This window comes from Staurois parvus, unplaced genomic scaffold, assembly GCF_062004578.1.
Source record: "Staurois parvus isolate SC_StPar_1 unplaced genomic scaffold, SC_StPar_1.0 ptg000344l, whole genome shotgun sequence".
NCBI classification, from domain to species: Eukaryota; Metazoa; Chordata; class Amphibia; order Anura; family Ranidae; genus Staurois; species Staurois parvus.
The window spans coordinates 1,527,606-1,546,700 of NW_028318140.1; the positions used below are offsets into that span (position 1 = coordinate 1,527,606).

The window sequence follows — 19,095 nt, forward strand, 5'->3', positions numbered from 1 at the left end:
CCTGGAAGAATTCCTACCTTTTTTTGGCCAGGGTCCACCTAAAGCATAACCCAAGTAGTCATGAATCTGAAGTACCCTTCATCCTGTGATGTATGATTAACATTATTTTAGCTACAGTTGCACTCATCAGCATAGTGCTGCACTATTATGCCAAGAAAATATCAAATATTACACCATACCTGATAATCGTACTCTCCACAAAAATTGAACAAGACAATATTGCCACATACATTAAGACATATTAACACTTTATTATATAAAAAAGGTTTTGAAATGGATAAATTTACATTTCCAAGAACAAAATGTGATGTCAAGGTTTACGAACACAGTATCCACATAAATAAAAACAGAAGAGTTAACTGGGAGCAGTGATGGGACCAAACGTTTTATGTCTGATAGGAAATGTAACATTTAAGCAGCAGAAAGAAAAAAAAAAGAAAAAAAATATCTTCTTTTGGAGCACAAAATCACACTGATTTGCAATGTCAAAAAATAGAATTTAACATTTAAAATCTCTTCACTACCAAAGTTTTATGCAAGCATAAAATGTCCACATTCAGTTCCAATTTTTGTTCAGTATATCAAAATCCCAGACAAGGGATACCAGACATTTAAAAGCTACATCAAAACACCAGTCACTAGTGACATATGCAGCAGAGAAAAAGATGAAGCAGCTTTCTATAGGTCAATAAAAAAATCTCTAGGAGTCTATCTTCTTGTAGGCCACCATACTGTTGACTTTGTGGATTGTAGTAGTAAAAGAACGAAGACGGACTTCTTCAGAGTTAGAAACAAACTGAGGCCCAGATTCCTCCCACTTTTCAGGCACTTCCAAATCCTTGTCTGTGTAGATCAGCAAGTCAAAGGCACCTAAAATGAGGAAATGGGAGAAGTGTATTCACATTAGGAAAGTAGTGACATGAACATCATAAGGACTTTTTCATACAACCGTGATCTACAGTTCTGTGCTAGGAGAAAAAAAAAAAAAAAAAAAAGGACTTTCTCCCCCTCCTAAAATGCAGATGTGCGAAACATTGACAATAACCAATATGTATTTAAAAGGCTAACTCAATGTTATTTGTCACTTTAAATAGTTTGTTTGTACCAAGTTGGTCCAAACTATTTGCTTCACTAACAAATGTAGCAACTGTGACTGCTCTGTAAACTGTTACATACAGTATACAGCGCTGTATTCCAGCAGCATGATGGGAACGTCCAGCCATTTACAGAAGGCTTTGTTTCTTCTGAATGAATACAAAGCCTTCTCTGACAGGCTGAGGCAGAGATAGCTACGAATAAGGCTTCTTTGAGGCAGAAATGAGTTAGATTGCATTAAGGCTGTTAAAATAAGGAAAGATTCAGAGGATTATGTTGTGCTGGATACTTGCTTTGCTTACATAGTAATTTGCCTAAGTAGGCTCCTTTAAATGCACTTGTGTGGGTGGAAGGCCCTTGTTAAAAAAAAAAAAAAATAAAAAAAAAAAATATGGAATTAGGCGCTGCAGAGATGGGGCAAAAAGAAAAAGTGAACTGTGTCTGAAAATAAACTTATTCTTTACTACAAATGACATACCTGTAGGCTTTTTCCGGCATCCATGAAGCCTAGCTGAAGTACTTGCCAATGTTTATATTCCTATGTCATCGCTTATTTCCATAGCATGGCAGAGGGTGAGCATTCTTATGCTGGACCAAGGAAGGGATTTCAAGCTTATAAGGCTTCGGTCTCCAGGTGCATCAGATGAGCTATTGCCTTAGCTTATGAAAATTCAGGGATCCCTGCACCAACAAAGGTTAAAGTTCTCTCAACCAGGGGTATGGCCACATCGTGGGTGGAAAAAGTGGGGGGCCTCCTGAGAACCTATGCAGTGCAGCTGCCCGTTCCAGTCAAGACACCTTCTTAAAGCATTACCGAATTGAAGTCCTTTCGCAGCAAGACTTAGCCTTCGGTCGGAAGGTGCTACAGGTTGTGGTCCCACCCAAAGGTAGGCCTGCGGTTACTTGATTATCCTCTTAGGTGTGCCATCCTGGAAGGTGATGGCAGAAAGACTTACCAGTAACGGCATTTCTACGAACCTTCCAGAATGGCAGACCTACTTCTCACCCTACTAAGGGAGGGGAGGAAACCCCTAAAATTAGTAATTGGTGAGTGCCTATGTAGAATTATTCCCCTTGTGGGACCGGTTTCGGTAGTTACTTTATTACAAACTGGAGGTGAAGGGAGGGGACTTATAGCAGCGGTAAATTGATTGTTTCCTGTAGGGAGGATCCCTTCAACTCTCAGGTGTGCTGTCCTGGAAGGTTGATAGACAAGCAGTTACCGGTAAGTCGAACTGTTGTTTTTTTGTGACAGTAGGAGTGTGCATGTTTCCTAGTTCAAAAGCCGTGCTTGCATAATGTGTGCTCTCTTCCCCTATCCCAGCAACAACTTTGCCTTGAGTAGCTGGGATAGAGGACTACAGGGGTTAACATGCTTCTTAATTCAAAAGCTGAGCAAGCACAGGACATGCTCCCTTTTCCTCTATCCCAGCTACTCAAGGCGGTCGAACCGCCTAAAATCTTTGGCCCTATGCAAATAAGTGAGGAGACCTCTCTGCACATCAAGACAGTGGAATTTCTCTTCTTTTGCATTCCTGGGATTATCACAGAAGGAAGGCAAAGTTATTTCCTGTGTTCTATTAGATAAGGAAGTTACCTTGGGCAGGTACATTGGGTCTGCCCCAAGGGTGACCCTATCCGGCAGTATCAACAAAAAGGGTTCTTTGACCGACAAATTTTGTCTCTTCTAGCCATGGTGATCGCCAACAAAAAAGATAATTCTAACGTCAAAAATGTAAAGGGAATTTTCTCTATTGGTTCAAAGGGGTGCTTTGATAAGGCTTCTAGCACGCTGGTCAGATCCCATGGTGGAAACTTCTCTTTTGTGGCTGGAGTAATTCTCTCCCTGGCTACCAAAAACCACTTAAGTAAAGGTTCTCTAGCTAATCTAGCGTCAAGAAAAACAAAGTGCAGCAATTTTTACTGCCAACTGCCACCTCTCTTTCAAACACCATCTTGGAGAAACACCAGGATTATTGGAATAGAGGTAGAGGATACCCGTTTCCACCAAAAACAAAAGATTTTCCAGACTTGTGAGTAAATTTTCCTATTTGCAGGCTTTCAGCTTATGCGGAGGGTGTAACTGTCTGAACAACCCTCATTATTTAGTATCTGGCACTCCCTAGCCAGGCTGCCAATTGGAAGAATTCCAGCCTGGGGTGAAGCACAAGGCCCTGGAGAAGATCTGGCAGGATCGGGAGCCTCCAAAGTGATGCCACCGAAAGGATTGTTAGGGTCGTGAACCACAAAACCACACCCACCTCGGCCACCAAGGTGCAATCAGGAAGAGGTGGCCGAGCTTCTGGAGAACCCACAGGATTAACCCCGGGGGGATTGGTGGATTGTGGAGAGGTATATGCCAGCCTGAACCACCAAATCTGTGTCAAGGTATATTGCGAAGAACCTCCTTACCTTCCTGTTCCTGCCATCGGCAAAAAGATCTATTTCTGGGTTGCCGAACTGTTGAACCAAGGCCCTAAAGACCTTCGGGTTCAGCTCCCAATCCCCGTCTGATCGGCTGGCGACTGAGGAAGTCCACTTCCTGGTTGCTTATCCCTCTTATATGAACTGCCACCAGGGAAAGGAATTTCCCTTCAGCCCAAACCAGGATCTCCTTGGATAGGTCCAGAAGAGGTCTGGATCTGGTTCCACCCCAACGGTTCAGGTAGACCACCGTGGTGGCATTGTCAGAGCTGACTTGAACCTCCCTGCCCAAGATACGGTTCTTGAAAGCTTTCAGGGCTTTGCATGCTGCTCTGAGATCCCTGGAGTTAGACAAAGGCTGCGAAATATCCCTTTCCAAGGACCTTGGGCTTTGGATTCCACTTTTAGGAGGTCCCACTGGGGGTTACCCACCATTCTAGTGAGTATTTTACCTGTGGAGTACCAGCTTTTTCTCCATTGATTCTTTCTTCATGTCCCAGCAGGACAGAAGGAAGAACTGCAAGTCTCTTGAGTGGAATTGTGCCCACACTGGCCATGATGGCTGCCAACATCAGTCCCAGCACCCTCAAGACCTCCCTTGAGGAGCTTAAAGACATCTCTATCAGACCCCTCACTGACTGGACTATCTTCTGTACCTTGTCCCTTGCTAGAAAGTTATTTGAGCTTGTGTCCACCACGTAGCCTAACAATGGTTTTGACCTGCTCCGGCTCGAGAGGATTTCTCTATGCTTACTATCCAGCCCAGAGACTCCAGGGTGGTGATCACCCTACCCATATCTGCCTTCACCTGCATAGCAAAGGGACCAAAAATTAGAAGATGGTCTAAATAGGGGATCAGGGATATTCCCCAAAAAGGTGCAGGAGTGCCACTGGTTCAGCTAGGATTTTTGGAAAAATCCATGGACTGGCCACTAGCCTAAAAAGGAAGAGCCCTGAACTGCCAGTGGGCTGTTTCTTCCCCCTAGTATTCCTGATGTTCCAGATGAATTGGGACATGTAAATAGGCATCCTTGAGGTCCAGCATTGTCAAAGGCCTTGTTTAGGAGATTGTTGCGTACTGAGTAAATACTCTCCATGGAAAATCTTTTGTACTCCAAGAATTTGTTCAGGTTTCTGAGCTTTATGATTAGGCAGCATTTTCCTGAAGGTTTGTGAACAACAAATACATGGGAGTAAAATCTCTGGTATTGTTGGCTTTTGGGTACAGGTACTGCCACCAGCACCGCCAGCTCCTAAGCTCCTTCCATGAGAGCTTCCCTCTTCAAGGTGTTCCGAGATAGGCAGGTTAGGGTGATCATTTGTGGGGGGCCTTGACGAGAACCCCAGGTGACAGCTCTCTAGCACTAAATGGCAGATGTAGGCACGGTCTGAGATTTTCTCCCGCTGGGAGGCAAAATGTGATAGGCAGCCCCCTACCCTGATCCTGGCATCACTTGGTTTCTTTAGTGCTGGTGCCTGGGGAGAAAAACAGCAAATTGCTGCTTTGCCTTCTGCTCCCATTGCCCATTTCTGATTCAGTTCCTTTTTGGCCCTCTGAGGTCCTGAGGAACCACAAAAAAAAAAAAACAAAAAAAAAAAAAAAAACATATTATTCCCTCTTGGATTTAACTGGGAAATTCTTCCCCTTCTCAGAGGGCCTGGACGACATATTGTCCAACCCTGGGCCAAACAGCAGGGAGCCTTCAAAAGGGGAGACCACATAGTTTACCTTGCGATGCAAAGTCACCTTCCCATGCTTTAACCCAGATAAACCTTCTGGCTGAATTGAGTGTGGCTGTTTTGGCTGAGGCTTTAATGGCAACGACCGCAGCATCCGCTAGGTAGGCTACTGCTTTCCCTATCACTGAGGGAATGTAGCACTGCATCTGACTTAGCCCCCTGCGACAGGTGTTTGGTCAGTCTTTCCATCCAAAAAAGTCTGGCAATGAGGTTGCTGTCAGAGCTGGGCCATGGTAGATGTGTTAGCATCCCATACCTTCCTTAGGAGGTATTCAGACCTTCGTCCATCAAATCCTTAATGCTTCCTGAATCCTAGAAGGAGAGAAGACCTCGCAGCATCCAACCTGGGAAGCTTAAAGAATCTATCTTCCTCCTCTTTAAAGGGGAACCTTCTTTTCCCACATCTTAGGTTTGACCATTCTCCTTTCAGGATCCTTCCATTCCTGTAAGATTAAATCCTTTGAGGATTGGTGAAAGGGGAGCACCCTAGCATGGGCCTTAAATAGGCCCCTATACATTTTGTCCTGCGCTGAGTTCTCTCTAGGGGTTTCCGGGATTATTTCAGTGACGTAAACTGTCTGAAGGAAGCCCCGTCAACAGAAAGAGGTGCCTGCCAGGCTTAACCTCCTCACCTGCCTCACTACCCAGATCTAGGTCCACCTCCTCCCCAGAGCTGTGGCCTGATTTAGGCTGACTATCCAAATCTCCCTTACTCTCCTCCTCATCCCTGGCTTGGGCTGGAGCAAGCATCTGGGAAAAAGGAAGGAATAAACTGGGGCCCCCTCTGGAATTAAGGCTTTCCTGTGAGGACAAGCCTTCCTTAGGGGTTAGCGCCTCTGGGCCTGGGACCTGTGCCACCAAGGTTCGAAAAGACTTGATTGGTAGCTACCATCTCCGCTTGCATAGATGCTAGGAAATCTTTCATCAAGCCTGAAGCCTCTTTCCCTACCAGCTTGTCAATGTATCTATAGCAAAATAGTGTAGAATGAGACTTCACTAGCTTCTCCCCACAATAAGTAACAGATACTGTCATCCCTTCCTCCTTCTCCATGAGGTGGTTTGGCCCGGTTTCTGCTGCAAAAGCCAGGTGCGCCATCCAGGAAAGTCAGTTGACCAATCTCAGACCCCTGCTGTCCTCCTCACTCCCCGGCATCTCTCAGCCCTCCTGCAGGCTGCGCCGTGTTCCTTGCTCCACCCACTTCCGGCCATGCGGCAAAAAGATCCTGAGCAGCCAGAATGGGGCTTGGAGTGCACACCTCCTCTTTCTGTTCCTCTGGAAGCCGATGGGTACTGAAGACCATGTGGGGGGAAAAGGAGACAGAAGCCGGGTGGCGTTTTTGCACCTTACAGTGGCGGTTCACACTCCCCTGTGACCGGAACACTGGTGCCAAGTGGGAGAGATCTATGAGAAGGAACAAGCCTGCCTCACAAGGGTACCATCTGACCCTCCCCGGTCTTCTGGTCACAGACAACAACTGTTCCTATGTAGGGAGAAACAATCAATATTGGACGGGAAGGGAGGAAACTTATAACAGCTGTAAATGGATTGTGCTTCCTGTAGGGAGGAGCCCCTCATTTCAGGTGTGCCACCCTGGAAGGTTATAGGAGGGGGGGGGAGGGGGGGAAGCCTTTCTGCCTGTTGGCTTGTAGTTCTCAAACTACCACTGCGTTGTTGAGCATTGTGGTAGTTCATTGATTCTTCCTGTCAGTGTGCATTTGCTTGCCCGTACCAGCACATAGATACACTGACAGGTCTGCAGGAGTCCTGCATGGCACTAGCGATCTGATCGCTCGTGCAATGCTTTACAGGCTCCCAAAACAAAAAATAACTCATTTTTTTACCTACCTTTAAAAAAATTTAAAAATTAAAAAAAAAATATGTGCATTTATTATTTTTTGTTAAAGGGTGAACTTATCCTTTAATATCCTTTTAACGCAAGCCTATAATTTTCTTATGCAAAAATAAAAGATATAGACAAATATAGAAAAACTTACAAGCTGTATCCAGCAGTGGAAGGAACGTTACTGTAGCTGTGATTTGTCTAATGACTGATCGGATTTCTTCTTGAATAACCTTTGGAGATTTATCCCTAACAACACTAAAAAAAACAAAATACTCCATTAGGACAGCAGATTAGATAGTCAGGAAAGTTAAAGGAAGGTTAAAGCGCCAAGATTTTAAAAGGTATTCAACATATTCAAAAAATGAACTTGTGTAAAACAAATTATTTTTCATCAGAAAGGCAAGAGGGGGTTTTACTGAAGTTTTGTCTTTTTTTTTTTTTTTTTTTTTAATGGTAAAAGTGCCAATGTAAATGAATCCTACTTTGAAGTCCTACACCTATTTTTTAAACACATTGTACATAAAATACATAAATAATAATGACTGCAGCACTCACTGATATCTACACACCAAATATCGAAATATAGTTATCAAAAAATAGTGTTGAGCTGTCATATAAATGTATATACCTATAAAAAAACAGTGCTCAAATAATTAAGCATATATACATCACAGTTCAACAAAAGTTAAAAGTCCAACAGAAAATAGAACTTGTGAAATCCCCTGGAAAGATATCTTAACACATCAAAAGGTGTACCAGCCACCAAATAGTACGGTAGACTCTCTTGCACCTGAAAGATGTCTCAGGCGAAACAAGCATAGGGCGGAGTCCAGCAGTGACTTCATCACATCTGTCCAGGAGGTGTGTGATATGCTATTAACTTTCATTGTTTGATTTCCCATCAACCTTGTTAAAAAAAAAAAAAAAAAATGTTTCACCCTATTTCACTATGGGATTTCCTTGCTTCTCCCTGGTATGTCTCTGTGCCACTAAGGTTTTATCAAGCAACCAATGCAGTGTCTGGGGCATGCTGTTTGGGAAACAGAGAGTGGTTCAAGGCATTATCAACTGTGAGGGAGTGTGAGCTGTAACCAACCATCCAGGCGGGATTTGTCATCAAAAAGCACTCTCGCTTCTCGTGATGTGTTGTCTGATTATTTGGTAAGCTACTGCATGACTATTTGGTGGCTGGTGCACATTTAAGATGTGATGAGATTTTTCCATTCATGGTGGATTCACAAGTTCTAATTTCTGTTGGGACTTTTCATTTTTGCTTAACTGTGATGTATATATGTTTAATTATTTGAGCACTGTTTCTTATATGTATATACAGTACGTTTATATGACAGTGCAGATAAGCTACTTTAAAATTATAACTTGGACAGTCTAGGTTATTTAGGGATAATAAATACCCAAAGTCTTATATAATATACAAAATACATAAATGGCTATTTGATGATAACCAAGATAGGAGGAGAATACTGCTTTCTTAAAAAAGGACAAGTTCACCTTCATACAAAAAAATACACTTTTTGCAGAAAAAAAAAGTGACTTTTGTTGCAGAAGCTTTGCACCAGTAATCAGCAGATTGCTGGTGCCATGCAGATCTCCTGCAGATCTGTCAGTATATCTGCTTGCTCATATGGGATGTATGGGCAAACAGATATACTGGCCGGAAGACTCAATGAACTACCACAGCACTCCACAGGGCTGTGGTAGTTCTTTGAGAACCATAAGCCAAGGCTGTAAGGTCTTGTAATTTCTCATTCACTAAACACAATCAATGAGTCACGCAGCCGGAGCCCCGCACGGCCACAAATTTTTTAAAATTTGACAGCTAGCGAGGGTAAGAGGAGCCCCCACTATCTGTCAAAACGGGGGAGCGGGAGCTGGTCTGATCATAACATGTTACACCCATGTTCAGAGTGTAACATGTTATGAAAAGCAAATTTATGCTTTAAACCACCTGCCTACGGTTTATGGCATCCGCATGCCTTTAACAGTCATATACATCTGAAGAACTTAAAAACATGAAAGAATACTCCTCTTATAGCATGTCATAACTGTCAACAGCAGAGCTAAGCAAAGACACATTACCCCTTCCACTGACTCATGATGACATTAAGGAAAAACTTTGTGTTCTCAGTGGGTAAACTAAATATGCTGCCTAACAGCAAGAACTCGATGCTGTCTTCTTTAGAGGAAAAGTATAGCCATAGCTATTTTTGCTATAACTTCTCTTGTAGGTCACAGGAGTGCAATTCGTTTTGCACTCGTGACCCATTTTTATCTGACAGTGCACTAAAGTCTGCTGTCGCTGACATCATTCTGCCGGTACAGGCTCTGAAAAGATCCCAACCATATGATCTGAATCCACCCAGATGCCTGGACCACTGAGTCTGAGCCAGCCCGTCCTGTCCCCTCCACAGCCCAATGCTCCAGTGAGCACTGGAGGGGCAGAGCAGAGAGCTGGAGACTGACAATCACAGCTCTCTGTTCTGAGCAGAGGCAGAGAACTGAGCAATCAGCAGTATTTGATCACTCAGTACTCACTGCAGAGCTGGCAGGGAACAGATGCAGCAAAGCGGCTATTTGCAGATGAGATGCATTTAAAGATGAACTCCAGCTTTGCGATCGCTTTAAAGTTTGAGCAAAACTAGCCCAAACTATTCCCTTCACCAAGAATTGCAACTACTGATGCCAGCGCTGTATAGACTGTATGTAGAATCAACTACATACAGTGTACAGCGCTGTGCTCTTGCAGCGGTAAGGGGACTTCCTGTCTGGTTCCCAGAACAAACTCAGCTTGCCCAAACAAAGTCTAATGCAGGCCATAGATGGGGAGAAAAAAACGGCAGATTTTTCTTTTAAAAAACGAAAATTCGGTCGTTCAAGCGGCCGACGTTACCATCAATGGTAAAAAAAAAAAAAAAAAAAAAAAAAATCGGCCGATTTTCATCCCTTCTACAGCTGGCAAAAAGTGTCCCTGCAGAGAGCTCCGCTATTTCTGACAGTTCCTTCACATTTACAGCGGTTGAAACATTGTATCTATTTGTTTCCATTTAGGATACAGATGTTTTTATTCGGAAACAAATAGATACAATGTTTCAACCGCTGTAAATGTCAAAGAACTGTCAGAGAACTGTCAGAAATAGCAGAGCTCTCTGCAGAGATACTTTTTGCTGGACTCGAATTCTTCTTCTTCTTCATCCTCTTCTTCATCATCATCCTCCTCATCCTCTTCTTCATCAGCATCATCCTCTTCTTCATCAGCATCATCCTCTTCTTCATCAGCATCATCCTCTTCTTCATCAGCATCATCCTCTTCTTCATCAGCATCATCCTCTTCTTCATCTTCTTCTTCATCAGCATCATCCTCTTCATCAGCATCATCCTCTTCATCAGCATCATCCTCTTCATCAGCATCATCCTCTTCTTCATCTTCATCCTCTTCTTCATCTTCATCCTCTTCTTCATCTTCATCCTCTTCTTCATCTTCATCCTCTTCTTCATCTTCATCCTCTTCTTCATCTTCATCCTCTTCTTCATCTTCTTTTTGTCTTCCTCTTGCAGGTCACTGCTCATGCGCAGATTTTTTATCGGTAAAAAAATCGGCCGATTTGCCCACTAATTGCCGCGAAAATCGGCCGATCGGCAAAATCGGCCGATTTTTTTCCAACTTTACCGGAAAAAAAAAAACGGCCAAAATACCGAAAAACGGCCGACCAAATCGCCCACTAACGATCCGAAAATCGGCCGATTTTATTTTCGGCCGAAAAATCGGCCGATTTTCGACCCATCTATGGCCTGCATAACTCCAGTTTTTCTGTCACTTTAAAATTTAAGAATGGAGTATGGCATAACTACAAAAATCAGGTTACCCATTAACAGTATGTGCCTGGAACTAGAAGAGGACATGGAACTTAAAGTGAACCTAATCTATTCTTTGTGGTTAACTTTCTATTTGATGCAGTTACCCTTTGGATCCTAGATGGTACACAATATGCCTGTGCTATCCCTTGGATCCTGGGCTGTACACAGACTATTGTGTTTTGGCCAAGTTGACATTAAAGCTGCCTCCTCCCACCACTAAACCCTAGGTCTGTCATTCAGTGGCCAAACCCTGTAGATTTTTCTGTCCACTGCATTGCTGGAAATTGATAACTGAATGAGCGTGATGGGTCAACTATTTGAGGGTGTTTAACCATTAGCCGCCCGGCCAATGGCCGTTTGGCGGCTTCAAAACAGTCTCTGCATTCCGGGTGCACGCCATTTGGTGTGCTCCCGCACATGCGCAGTTTGCACTAATGCAGAGCGGCGCAGCAGTGCGATCTGTCACCGGCCGTGCACCTCGGACACGGCCGATGACAGATCCGAGTACCGGCTCCCGTTGCTGGTACCATGTGACCTGCTGTGACCAATCACAGCAGGTCACATGACAGTTGTATACAATGGATGGCTTCATTCATGATGCCATCCATTGTACACTAGTGCTTAGCTGTGAATGGTGACAGCTAATCACAAAAAAAAAAAAAAAAAAAAAAAAAAAAAAAAGCTGAATGAATCGATTTCATTCAGGTAAATGCTTGCTTATAGCAAAGTAATTCTTTGCTATAAGCAAATTGTGTAAAAAAAAATACTGATCACTTCCCCAAAGTAGTACAATGTTACTATGGTAACATTGTACTACTTTGGTCATAGTAAAATCTTAAAAAAAAAATAAAAAAAAATGTAATAAAAAATTAAACAATAAAAAAAAAAAAAAAAATAAATAAAAAAAAAAAATATATATATTTTTTTTCATACTGTCACCAGTCAGTATCCCTGTTCACCGCCATGCCAGTTATATGATGACGCTGTACTGCACTGGTGACAGTATGTAAAAAAAAAAAAAATAGTGAAAATAATTTTTTAATTTTTTCATTTTCTGAAAAATGACAAAAAAAAATACAACTTCAAAAAACTCGCCATGCCTCTTATGAAGTACGTCGGACTGTCTACTCTGCAAAAAGGGGTCATTGGGGGATATCTGTACTATTCTGACATTCTTGGACCTCAAGAAATTAGATTGGCTGTCAGTACTTCAGGATTGATCAATATTCAGATCTATACCATAGTTTGTGAACTCTATAACTTTCCTACAAACTAAAAAATACATCCTAATTTGGGTTATTTTCACCAAAGACATGTAGCAGAATACATCTCGGCCTAAATTTATGAAGAACAATTATTTATTTGTAAACTTTTATAACAGAAACAAAAAAAACGTGTTTTTTTTCAAAAATTTTGGTATTTTTTTTGTTAATTTAGCAAAAAATAAAAAACACCAGCGGTGATTAAATACCACCAAAAGAAAGCTCTAGTTGTGTGAAGAAAATGATAAAATTTTAGTTTGGGTACAGTGTTGTATGACCGCGCAATTGTCATTCAAAGTGTGAGAGCGCTGAAACCTGAAAAATGGCCTGGGCAGGAAGGTGTAAAATTGCACGGTATTGAAATGGTTAAAACCTATGTCCATTTTTTGAAGCACGGTACACATATTTACCCCCCGGTCACAGTAAAGTCGATTTTGAAATCATGCGACTTACAGTGAAGTCGCACAATTTCAAAATCGGGTGACCTGCCGATTTCATTGCGATTTGCAAGACATTAGCACAGATGTCTATGCAAATCGCAACAAGAGTAGTGCATGCACTAATTTAGAAATAGGTGTGGCTCCAACCAAGTCGGAACCACACCGATATGACCGCTCTAATAGTGGACAATAGGGTGCGACTTGGCATACGTTTTGCAAGTTGCAGGGCATGCAAATTGCACCCAATGTGACCGGGGGCTTAGTGTGGATATACACATGCATTGCAGATTGAAGCTCAGGTTTCACAGCTAATTGACACAGTAGTTGTTCAGCGGTTCAGGGCAGGGTTACATCAGATCAGGATTTTATCCTGTTCACAACTGATAGCATGTGCGACTTAGAAATGGTTCCCATAGAAGTCAATGGCCTGTAATCCACACCTGAACCGGACTTCAGACATCGGACTCTTTTCAATCCACACTGCCAGTGCACCGAACACACACATTGCCAGAAGTATTGAGACTCCTGCCTTTACACGCACATGAACTTTGTTAGCATCTCAGTTTTAGTCTTTAGGGTTCAATATTGAGTTGGCCCACCCTTTGCAACAATAACAGCTCCAACTCTTCTGGGAAGGCTGTCCACAAGGTTTAGGAGTGTGTCTATGGGAATGTTTGACCATTCTTCCAGAAGTACATTTGTGAGGTCAGGCACTGATGTCAGATGAGAAGGCCTGGCTGGCAGCCTCTGCTCCAATTTATCCCAAAGGTGTTCCATTGGGTTAAGGTGAGGACTCTGTGCAGGCCAGTCAAGTTCCTCCACCCCAAACTCACTCATCCATGTCTTTATGGACCTTGCTTTATGCATGGGTGCGCAGTATGTTGGAACAGGCAGGGGCCATCCCCAAACTGTACCCACAAGGTTGGGAGCATGAAATTGTCCAAACTAAACCTTAAAGTGATCCCTTCACTGGAACTGAGGGGCCAAGCCCAACCCCTGAAAAACAACCCCGCACCGTAATCCCCACTCCAAACTTTACACTTGGCACAATACAGCCAGGCAAGTATTGTTCTCCGGGCAACTGCCAGACACGGCCATTGGATTGCCAAACAGAAAGGCGTGATTTGTCACTCCAGAGAACACGTCTCCACTGCTCTAGAGTCCAGAGGTGGCGTGCTTTACACCACTGCATCCGATGCTTTGCAATGCATTTGGTAATGTAAGGCTGCTCGTCCATGGAAACCCATTCTATGAAGCTCTCTACGCATGGTTGTGCTAATCTAAAGGCCACACGAAGTTTGGAGGTCTTTAGCTATTGACTCGGCAGACAGTTGGCGACTTATGTGCACTGTGCGTTTCTGTCATTTTACTTGGTCCACCACTTTGTTGCTGTTGTTCCCAGTTGCTTCCACTTCGATACAACACCACTAACAGTTGACCGTGGAATATTTAGTAGCAAGGAAATTTCACAGATGGACTTATTGTGCACAGGTGGCAACCTATCAAGGTATCACACTTAAATTCACTAAACTTCTGAGAGAAACCCATTCGTTCACAAATGTTTGTAGAAGCAACCTGCATGCCTAGGTACTTGATACATATGTAGCATGGAGGTGATTGGAACAACTATCTAAGGATTTGGAGGGGTGTCCCAATACTTTTGGCAATATAGTGTAGTGTATGTGAACAGGCAGCATAGGAAGCAAAGTTATTTCACATGTCAAGTAAATTCAGATGTAGCTCAAACCACATCCAGTCCGCATATATGTGAACTGGCACTTAGAGTGTAACATGGTGCCAAGCTTCTGACCTTATTATGAGGCAAACTAGTCTTTAACAATACAATTGGAGAAAAACAAGCAAAAAAAAAAAAAACATGGTTATAGACATATGCCAAGTGCCATAAAGATAAAGTTACTGTAGTTACCTGTCATCTTTTACAGTTTTGTCACATTCTATATCAAACTGCCAGCGTTCCAGAATTTCATTGCTGTCAATACTTGTAATCACTACCACCAGTTTCTGGACCTGACAGTTGTACAGCCAATCTGAAACAAGCATAATAGAAAGCATAATAGAAAGCAGTCACTCAAAAGGTGAATAACGTTTAGCCAAAGCCACCAGGGTCCACTGCAATGGAGTAATCCATTTAAAGCAAAACCCCTCTTAATTTGACCACTAGAAAAATTAAGTAGCTGCTGGCTTTTAATAAAAGGACACGTCCATGGATTCAGTGCCATCCTCACCCGGGCCACTTCTTTGGGTCTCTGGCATGTTTATTAAGGGAAGCTGGCTGTAACCCCTTGTGGCTTCACAGCCAGCTTCCCACTGCGCAGGCATGAGCCCTAAGGCACTTTATGAATGGTCCAATAGCCTTCTGGAGGGAGGCAACTTCTGCTCGGATCGGCTATGTGACCAGGACACAACAATTGAAACTTCCCCTTTTGGGTGAAGTTCAACTTTACAGGAAAAGGTAAATTTGTGTGCTGAATCTAGAAAGCACATTCAGAATGTGCCCTCCCAACCTTCAAAACTTCCTGCAGCTCTAGTGCAAAACCAAATCCTAATTTTGCAATTAAAGCAGAACTCCAGGGAAACCTCAAGCTTCCTTAGCCAATGTCTAAACCCCCTGCATAGCAAGGAGTAAATGCTTCTTTCTATCTAGTATATCAATAAAAAGCAGTTTTACCTGCTGCATCACTCTAGGACCTGGCACTCCTCCTCACTTCAGGTTCTGGGCGGGCGCTCGGCATCCTCACTTGTAATGCAGGACTGCTGTTCCTGCAATGTATGTGATGATGCCAAAGTGAGACCAAGGGACGAAGCTCCAAAGAGAACTGGCTTTGGAGGACCAGTCGCACAGAGGAGGAAATCTGCAGGAGCAATCGGCAATGCACGTAACTGTTTTTTAAAGTACCCTAGACAAAAAGCATTTAACACTTGCAGTGCAGGGGGAATCCTGCTGCAATGATGTCAGAATTAAATGCAAGGCTATATCATACCTTCAAATCCACGCAGCTCAAGATATAGTCTCTGATTCCAATATGCAAGTACTGACTTTTCTTTCAAGTCTGTGGCATTCATTCACTTTCCTTAAATCTGTAAGGAATGAAGACTAGCCACAAGAACAGTTTCATGAGGGTGCAACACAAATTAGGCATGGAAGGTTCAAGATCTCAAAGATAGCTGGTAAAGCCACAAGCTGGACAGCAAGAAGGCATTGCAATGAAAAAACATAATGAAGACGGGGAACACAAACAGATGAATAAGTAGTTTTTACATGCAAATTCCTTTCCCTGGACCATGGGGACAGCTCATAATTTAGGTGAAAGCAGCTGAACTAAATTAGAAGGGGAGGGGGAGGGGCAGTGACGTCACAACCACGCATCTGACCATCAATACGGCGAGTACTGACAGAGTGTGATAACACTCCCACGAGGCTGATCCTCACCGCAAGCTACGGTTTAATTGCATTACAGGCGTGTTTACTATTTGAATAATGTGAGTGCATTATGGGAGCATATTAAAGATTGTTTTTACATACCTTGGATAAGGCACCATATTCTCATTCCTTTTTTCCTATGGGGCATATGAGGATACATTGAGCATTGGAGTGAGGAGAGGCTCTAGGAGGGAGAAATCCTTATACCTATACAGGCTCAGAAGAGAAGCCGCATGATCCCAGCTACACAACCATAAGCAGCTTGAAAGGAGAGTATATTACTATCACTTTTTTTTTTTTCTCCTCTGCTGAACTTTATATATTTTTTTGCACAATTTGCACACGGGACTTTATGAATTTATTTATTTTTAATTATCACAATTGGATTCATTGAAATATTTTTTATTTATATATGTTTTTTATTTTTGATGATACATTGTGTGAATATAATTTGATTTATTTTGGTGATGCAGTTTATAAGTAGATATTCTCATAGTATATATTATCAATTAGTTACACTTTTTTATGCATGTTTTATTGGCACAGTAGTATTAGAACGTGGTAATTAATTGATTTTACAGTATGCAGCACTACCCCCTAGCATTAAATTAAGCACATAATTACTCGGTGGTTTATAAACATCAAAATTACTAGATGGTTGGGTGTCATTCTAAAAAAAGTGGGCAGATTGCATTTGCATGCAGCCCTCACTTTGTAATGCTGAGCCTTCATGATTTAAAGAACTGAAATGAATAAAAGGGCCAGGGACAGCTCAGCTGGGGGGAAAAGCGCTAGATAATTCTGGATGTCCTCCAGCCAGGATATGAGGCAGGCTCTGACTTGCTACATCTTCTAATGAACACTGAAATGCTTGCAGGGAGTAGTGAAATCACAGTAATCCATTTCAGTAAATGAGAGGAGCCTGTACAACTTTCAGAACTGAATGTATAGCCGGAGTTCAGCTTTAAGTGTTAGTTGTGTACAGCACATGCAGAAAATCATAGTGCCACTCAGGTGACATCATAGTGTGACCAAACAGCAGCCTTCTATCCAGTAACCACTCTGCTCCTTGTATGTAACAATTCCAATGAATACTACTCAGAGAGCAGAGGATACATTTTTCTATTCTCTCTGGAAACCCATTAAGAGAACTGAATTGATTTCACATTCGTACCTTTGAGTTGCTCCACCACAGTATTCAAGTATTTCTTTAGATCTGGATCTGTAGTGATTAGCAGGGTGAGCCCATATTTCTGTGCACGCGTGAAGGTCTCTGGAGGATAAATCCCACGCTGATACAAAATACTGTTGATGCCAAAAACTGAGGTGACAAAACAAGATATCTTTTATAAACAACCATAATAGTAAAAGAAAATATATATATAAATAAAGCCCAAGTTCATGCTCTGCCCCTTTTACCCCTGAATGTTCCCCCAGCAGTATTTTTTTTATATTGAAATGTTTGGGCTGTTCATTATGCAATGGTGTCAGCACAGCTCTCTGCACCATTACACAGTGAATTGTTTGTTACTCAGCGCAACATCTTTTATATTTTACGAAAAATTGGGTTATGTATTGTGCAGAAATTAAAAAAAAGTGTATGTTTCCCCAAAAAAAAAGGTGTTTCAAAAGCTGCTGAAAATACTGTGGGACAAAAAAAAAAAAAAAGTAAAAATAAAAAGCAATACCCACCAATTTATTCTCTTCATAAATAAAAAAACAAACATATATATATATATACACACACACACACATACATACACACACTCATATATATATATTTGGGGGATCAAAGTAGTTTTCTAGCAAAAAAAAAAAAAAAAAAAGTTACGTTAGTAAAAAGTGCCCACAAAGTCTTGTCGTTAATTGGGCAGCACAGTGGCTAAGTGGTTAGCACTTCTGCCTGCCAATACTCGGGTCACCGATTCAAATCCCAACCACAGCACCACCTGCATGGAGTTTGCATGTTCTCCCTGTGCCTGCGTGGGTTTCCTTCGGGTACTCCGGTTTCCTCCCACACTCCAAAGACATGCTGATAGGGTAATTGGATCCTGTCCAAATTGTCCCTAGTATGTGTATGTATGAATGTAAGTTAGGGACCTTAGATTGTACACTCCTTGAGGGTTAGGGACTGATGTGAATGTACAATATATATGTAAAGCACTGCGTAAATAAACATCACTATATACGTACCTGTAATAAATAAATATACATAGTTCCATTGGGCCAAGCTTCCTGTAACTATGTGTAAAGAACCCACCCCTGGAATGCCTTAAGGCTTAGGCTGAATACTTCAAGACAAAACACACCCACCTCAGATCAGAGACCCCCTGATTGGCCAGTCAGTCTAGGTTCTTTCCCTTCCCCCCTTGCACCCTGTAGATCACTCGCCCTAGAGAGGTTCCGATTAGCCATGTCCTGGCAGCCAGCCTATTGTGTTAGGTACAAGGCAGACTACAGACCCCTCCCCCACACACATATATATATATATATATATATATATATATATATATATAAAATACAGGGCAGCTCGTGCATTTCCCTTACAGAAGAACTCGGACACGATCTCCGCGCTGCCTTTCAGAGTGATTCCTTCACATGTCAGCTGCCCCGCCATCTCTCTCCTGGCCTGGCGGCCGTCACCTGATCCACTGCGAACCAAACACTCCTACGGGGAATCGCGCCTTCCGCTTCAAACAGCCAGCAAGGCAATTGCCACGCCTAGTCAAGAAGCGTGCTCTCTGGTTGGTTGCGTGTAGATAAACGTCTTTGCTGTGTTTTCAGCCATTTTTTGTAAGGGTAAGCAACCAACATACAGGGCTGCACTCTATGTGCAGTATGCTTTAGTTGTGAACGTCGGCCATTTTTACTAAGGGCAGCTAGGGACTTACGACAGGTCATGTGACTGGACGACAGCCAATCTGTATATTAATAAAATGTACACGTTAGAGGGGCGGTCAGGTTGAAGAGTTCAT

General features: G+C 42.5%; 1 protein-coding gene across 1 annotated transcript; it reads right to left on the minus strand.

Moving 5' to 3' along the window:
- Positions 1-227: 227 nt before the first annotated feature.
- MAD2L1 (mitotic arrest deficient 2 like 1) lies at positions 228-18,851 on the minus strand. The gene is made up of 5 exons (XM_089684313.1): positions 18,668-18,851; positions 17,295-17,441; positions 14,606-14,726; positions 7,255-7,358; positions 228-870 (listed from the first exon to the last, which is right to left on the minus strand). Exons 1-5 carry the CDS (start codon positions 18,735-18,737, stop codon positions 701-703), a joined length of 612 nt encoding a protein of 203 aa, XP_089540439.1. The 5' UTR covers positions 18,738-18,851; the 3' UTR covers positions 228-700.
- Positions 18,852-19,095: the final 244 nt, after the last annotated feature.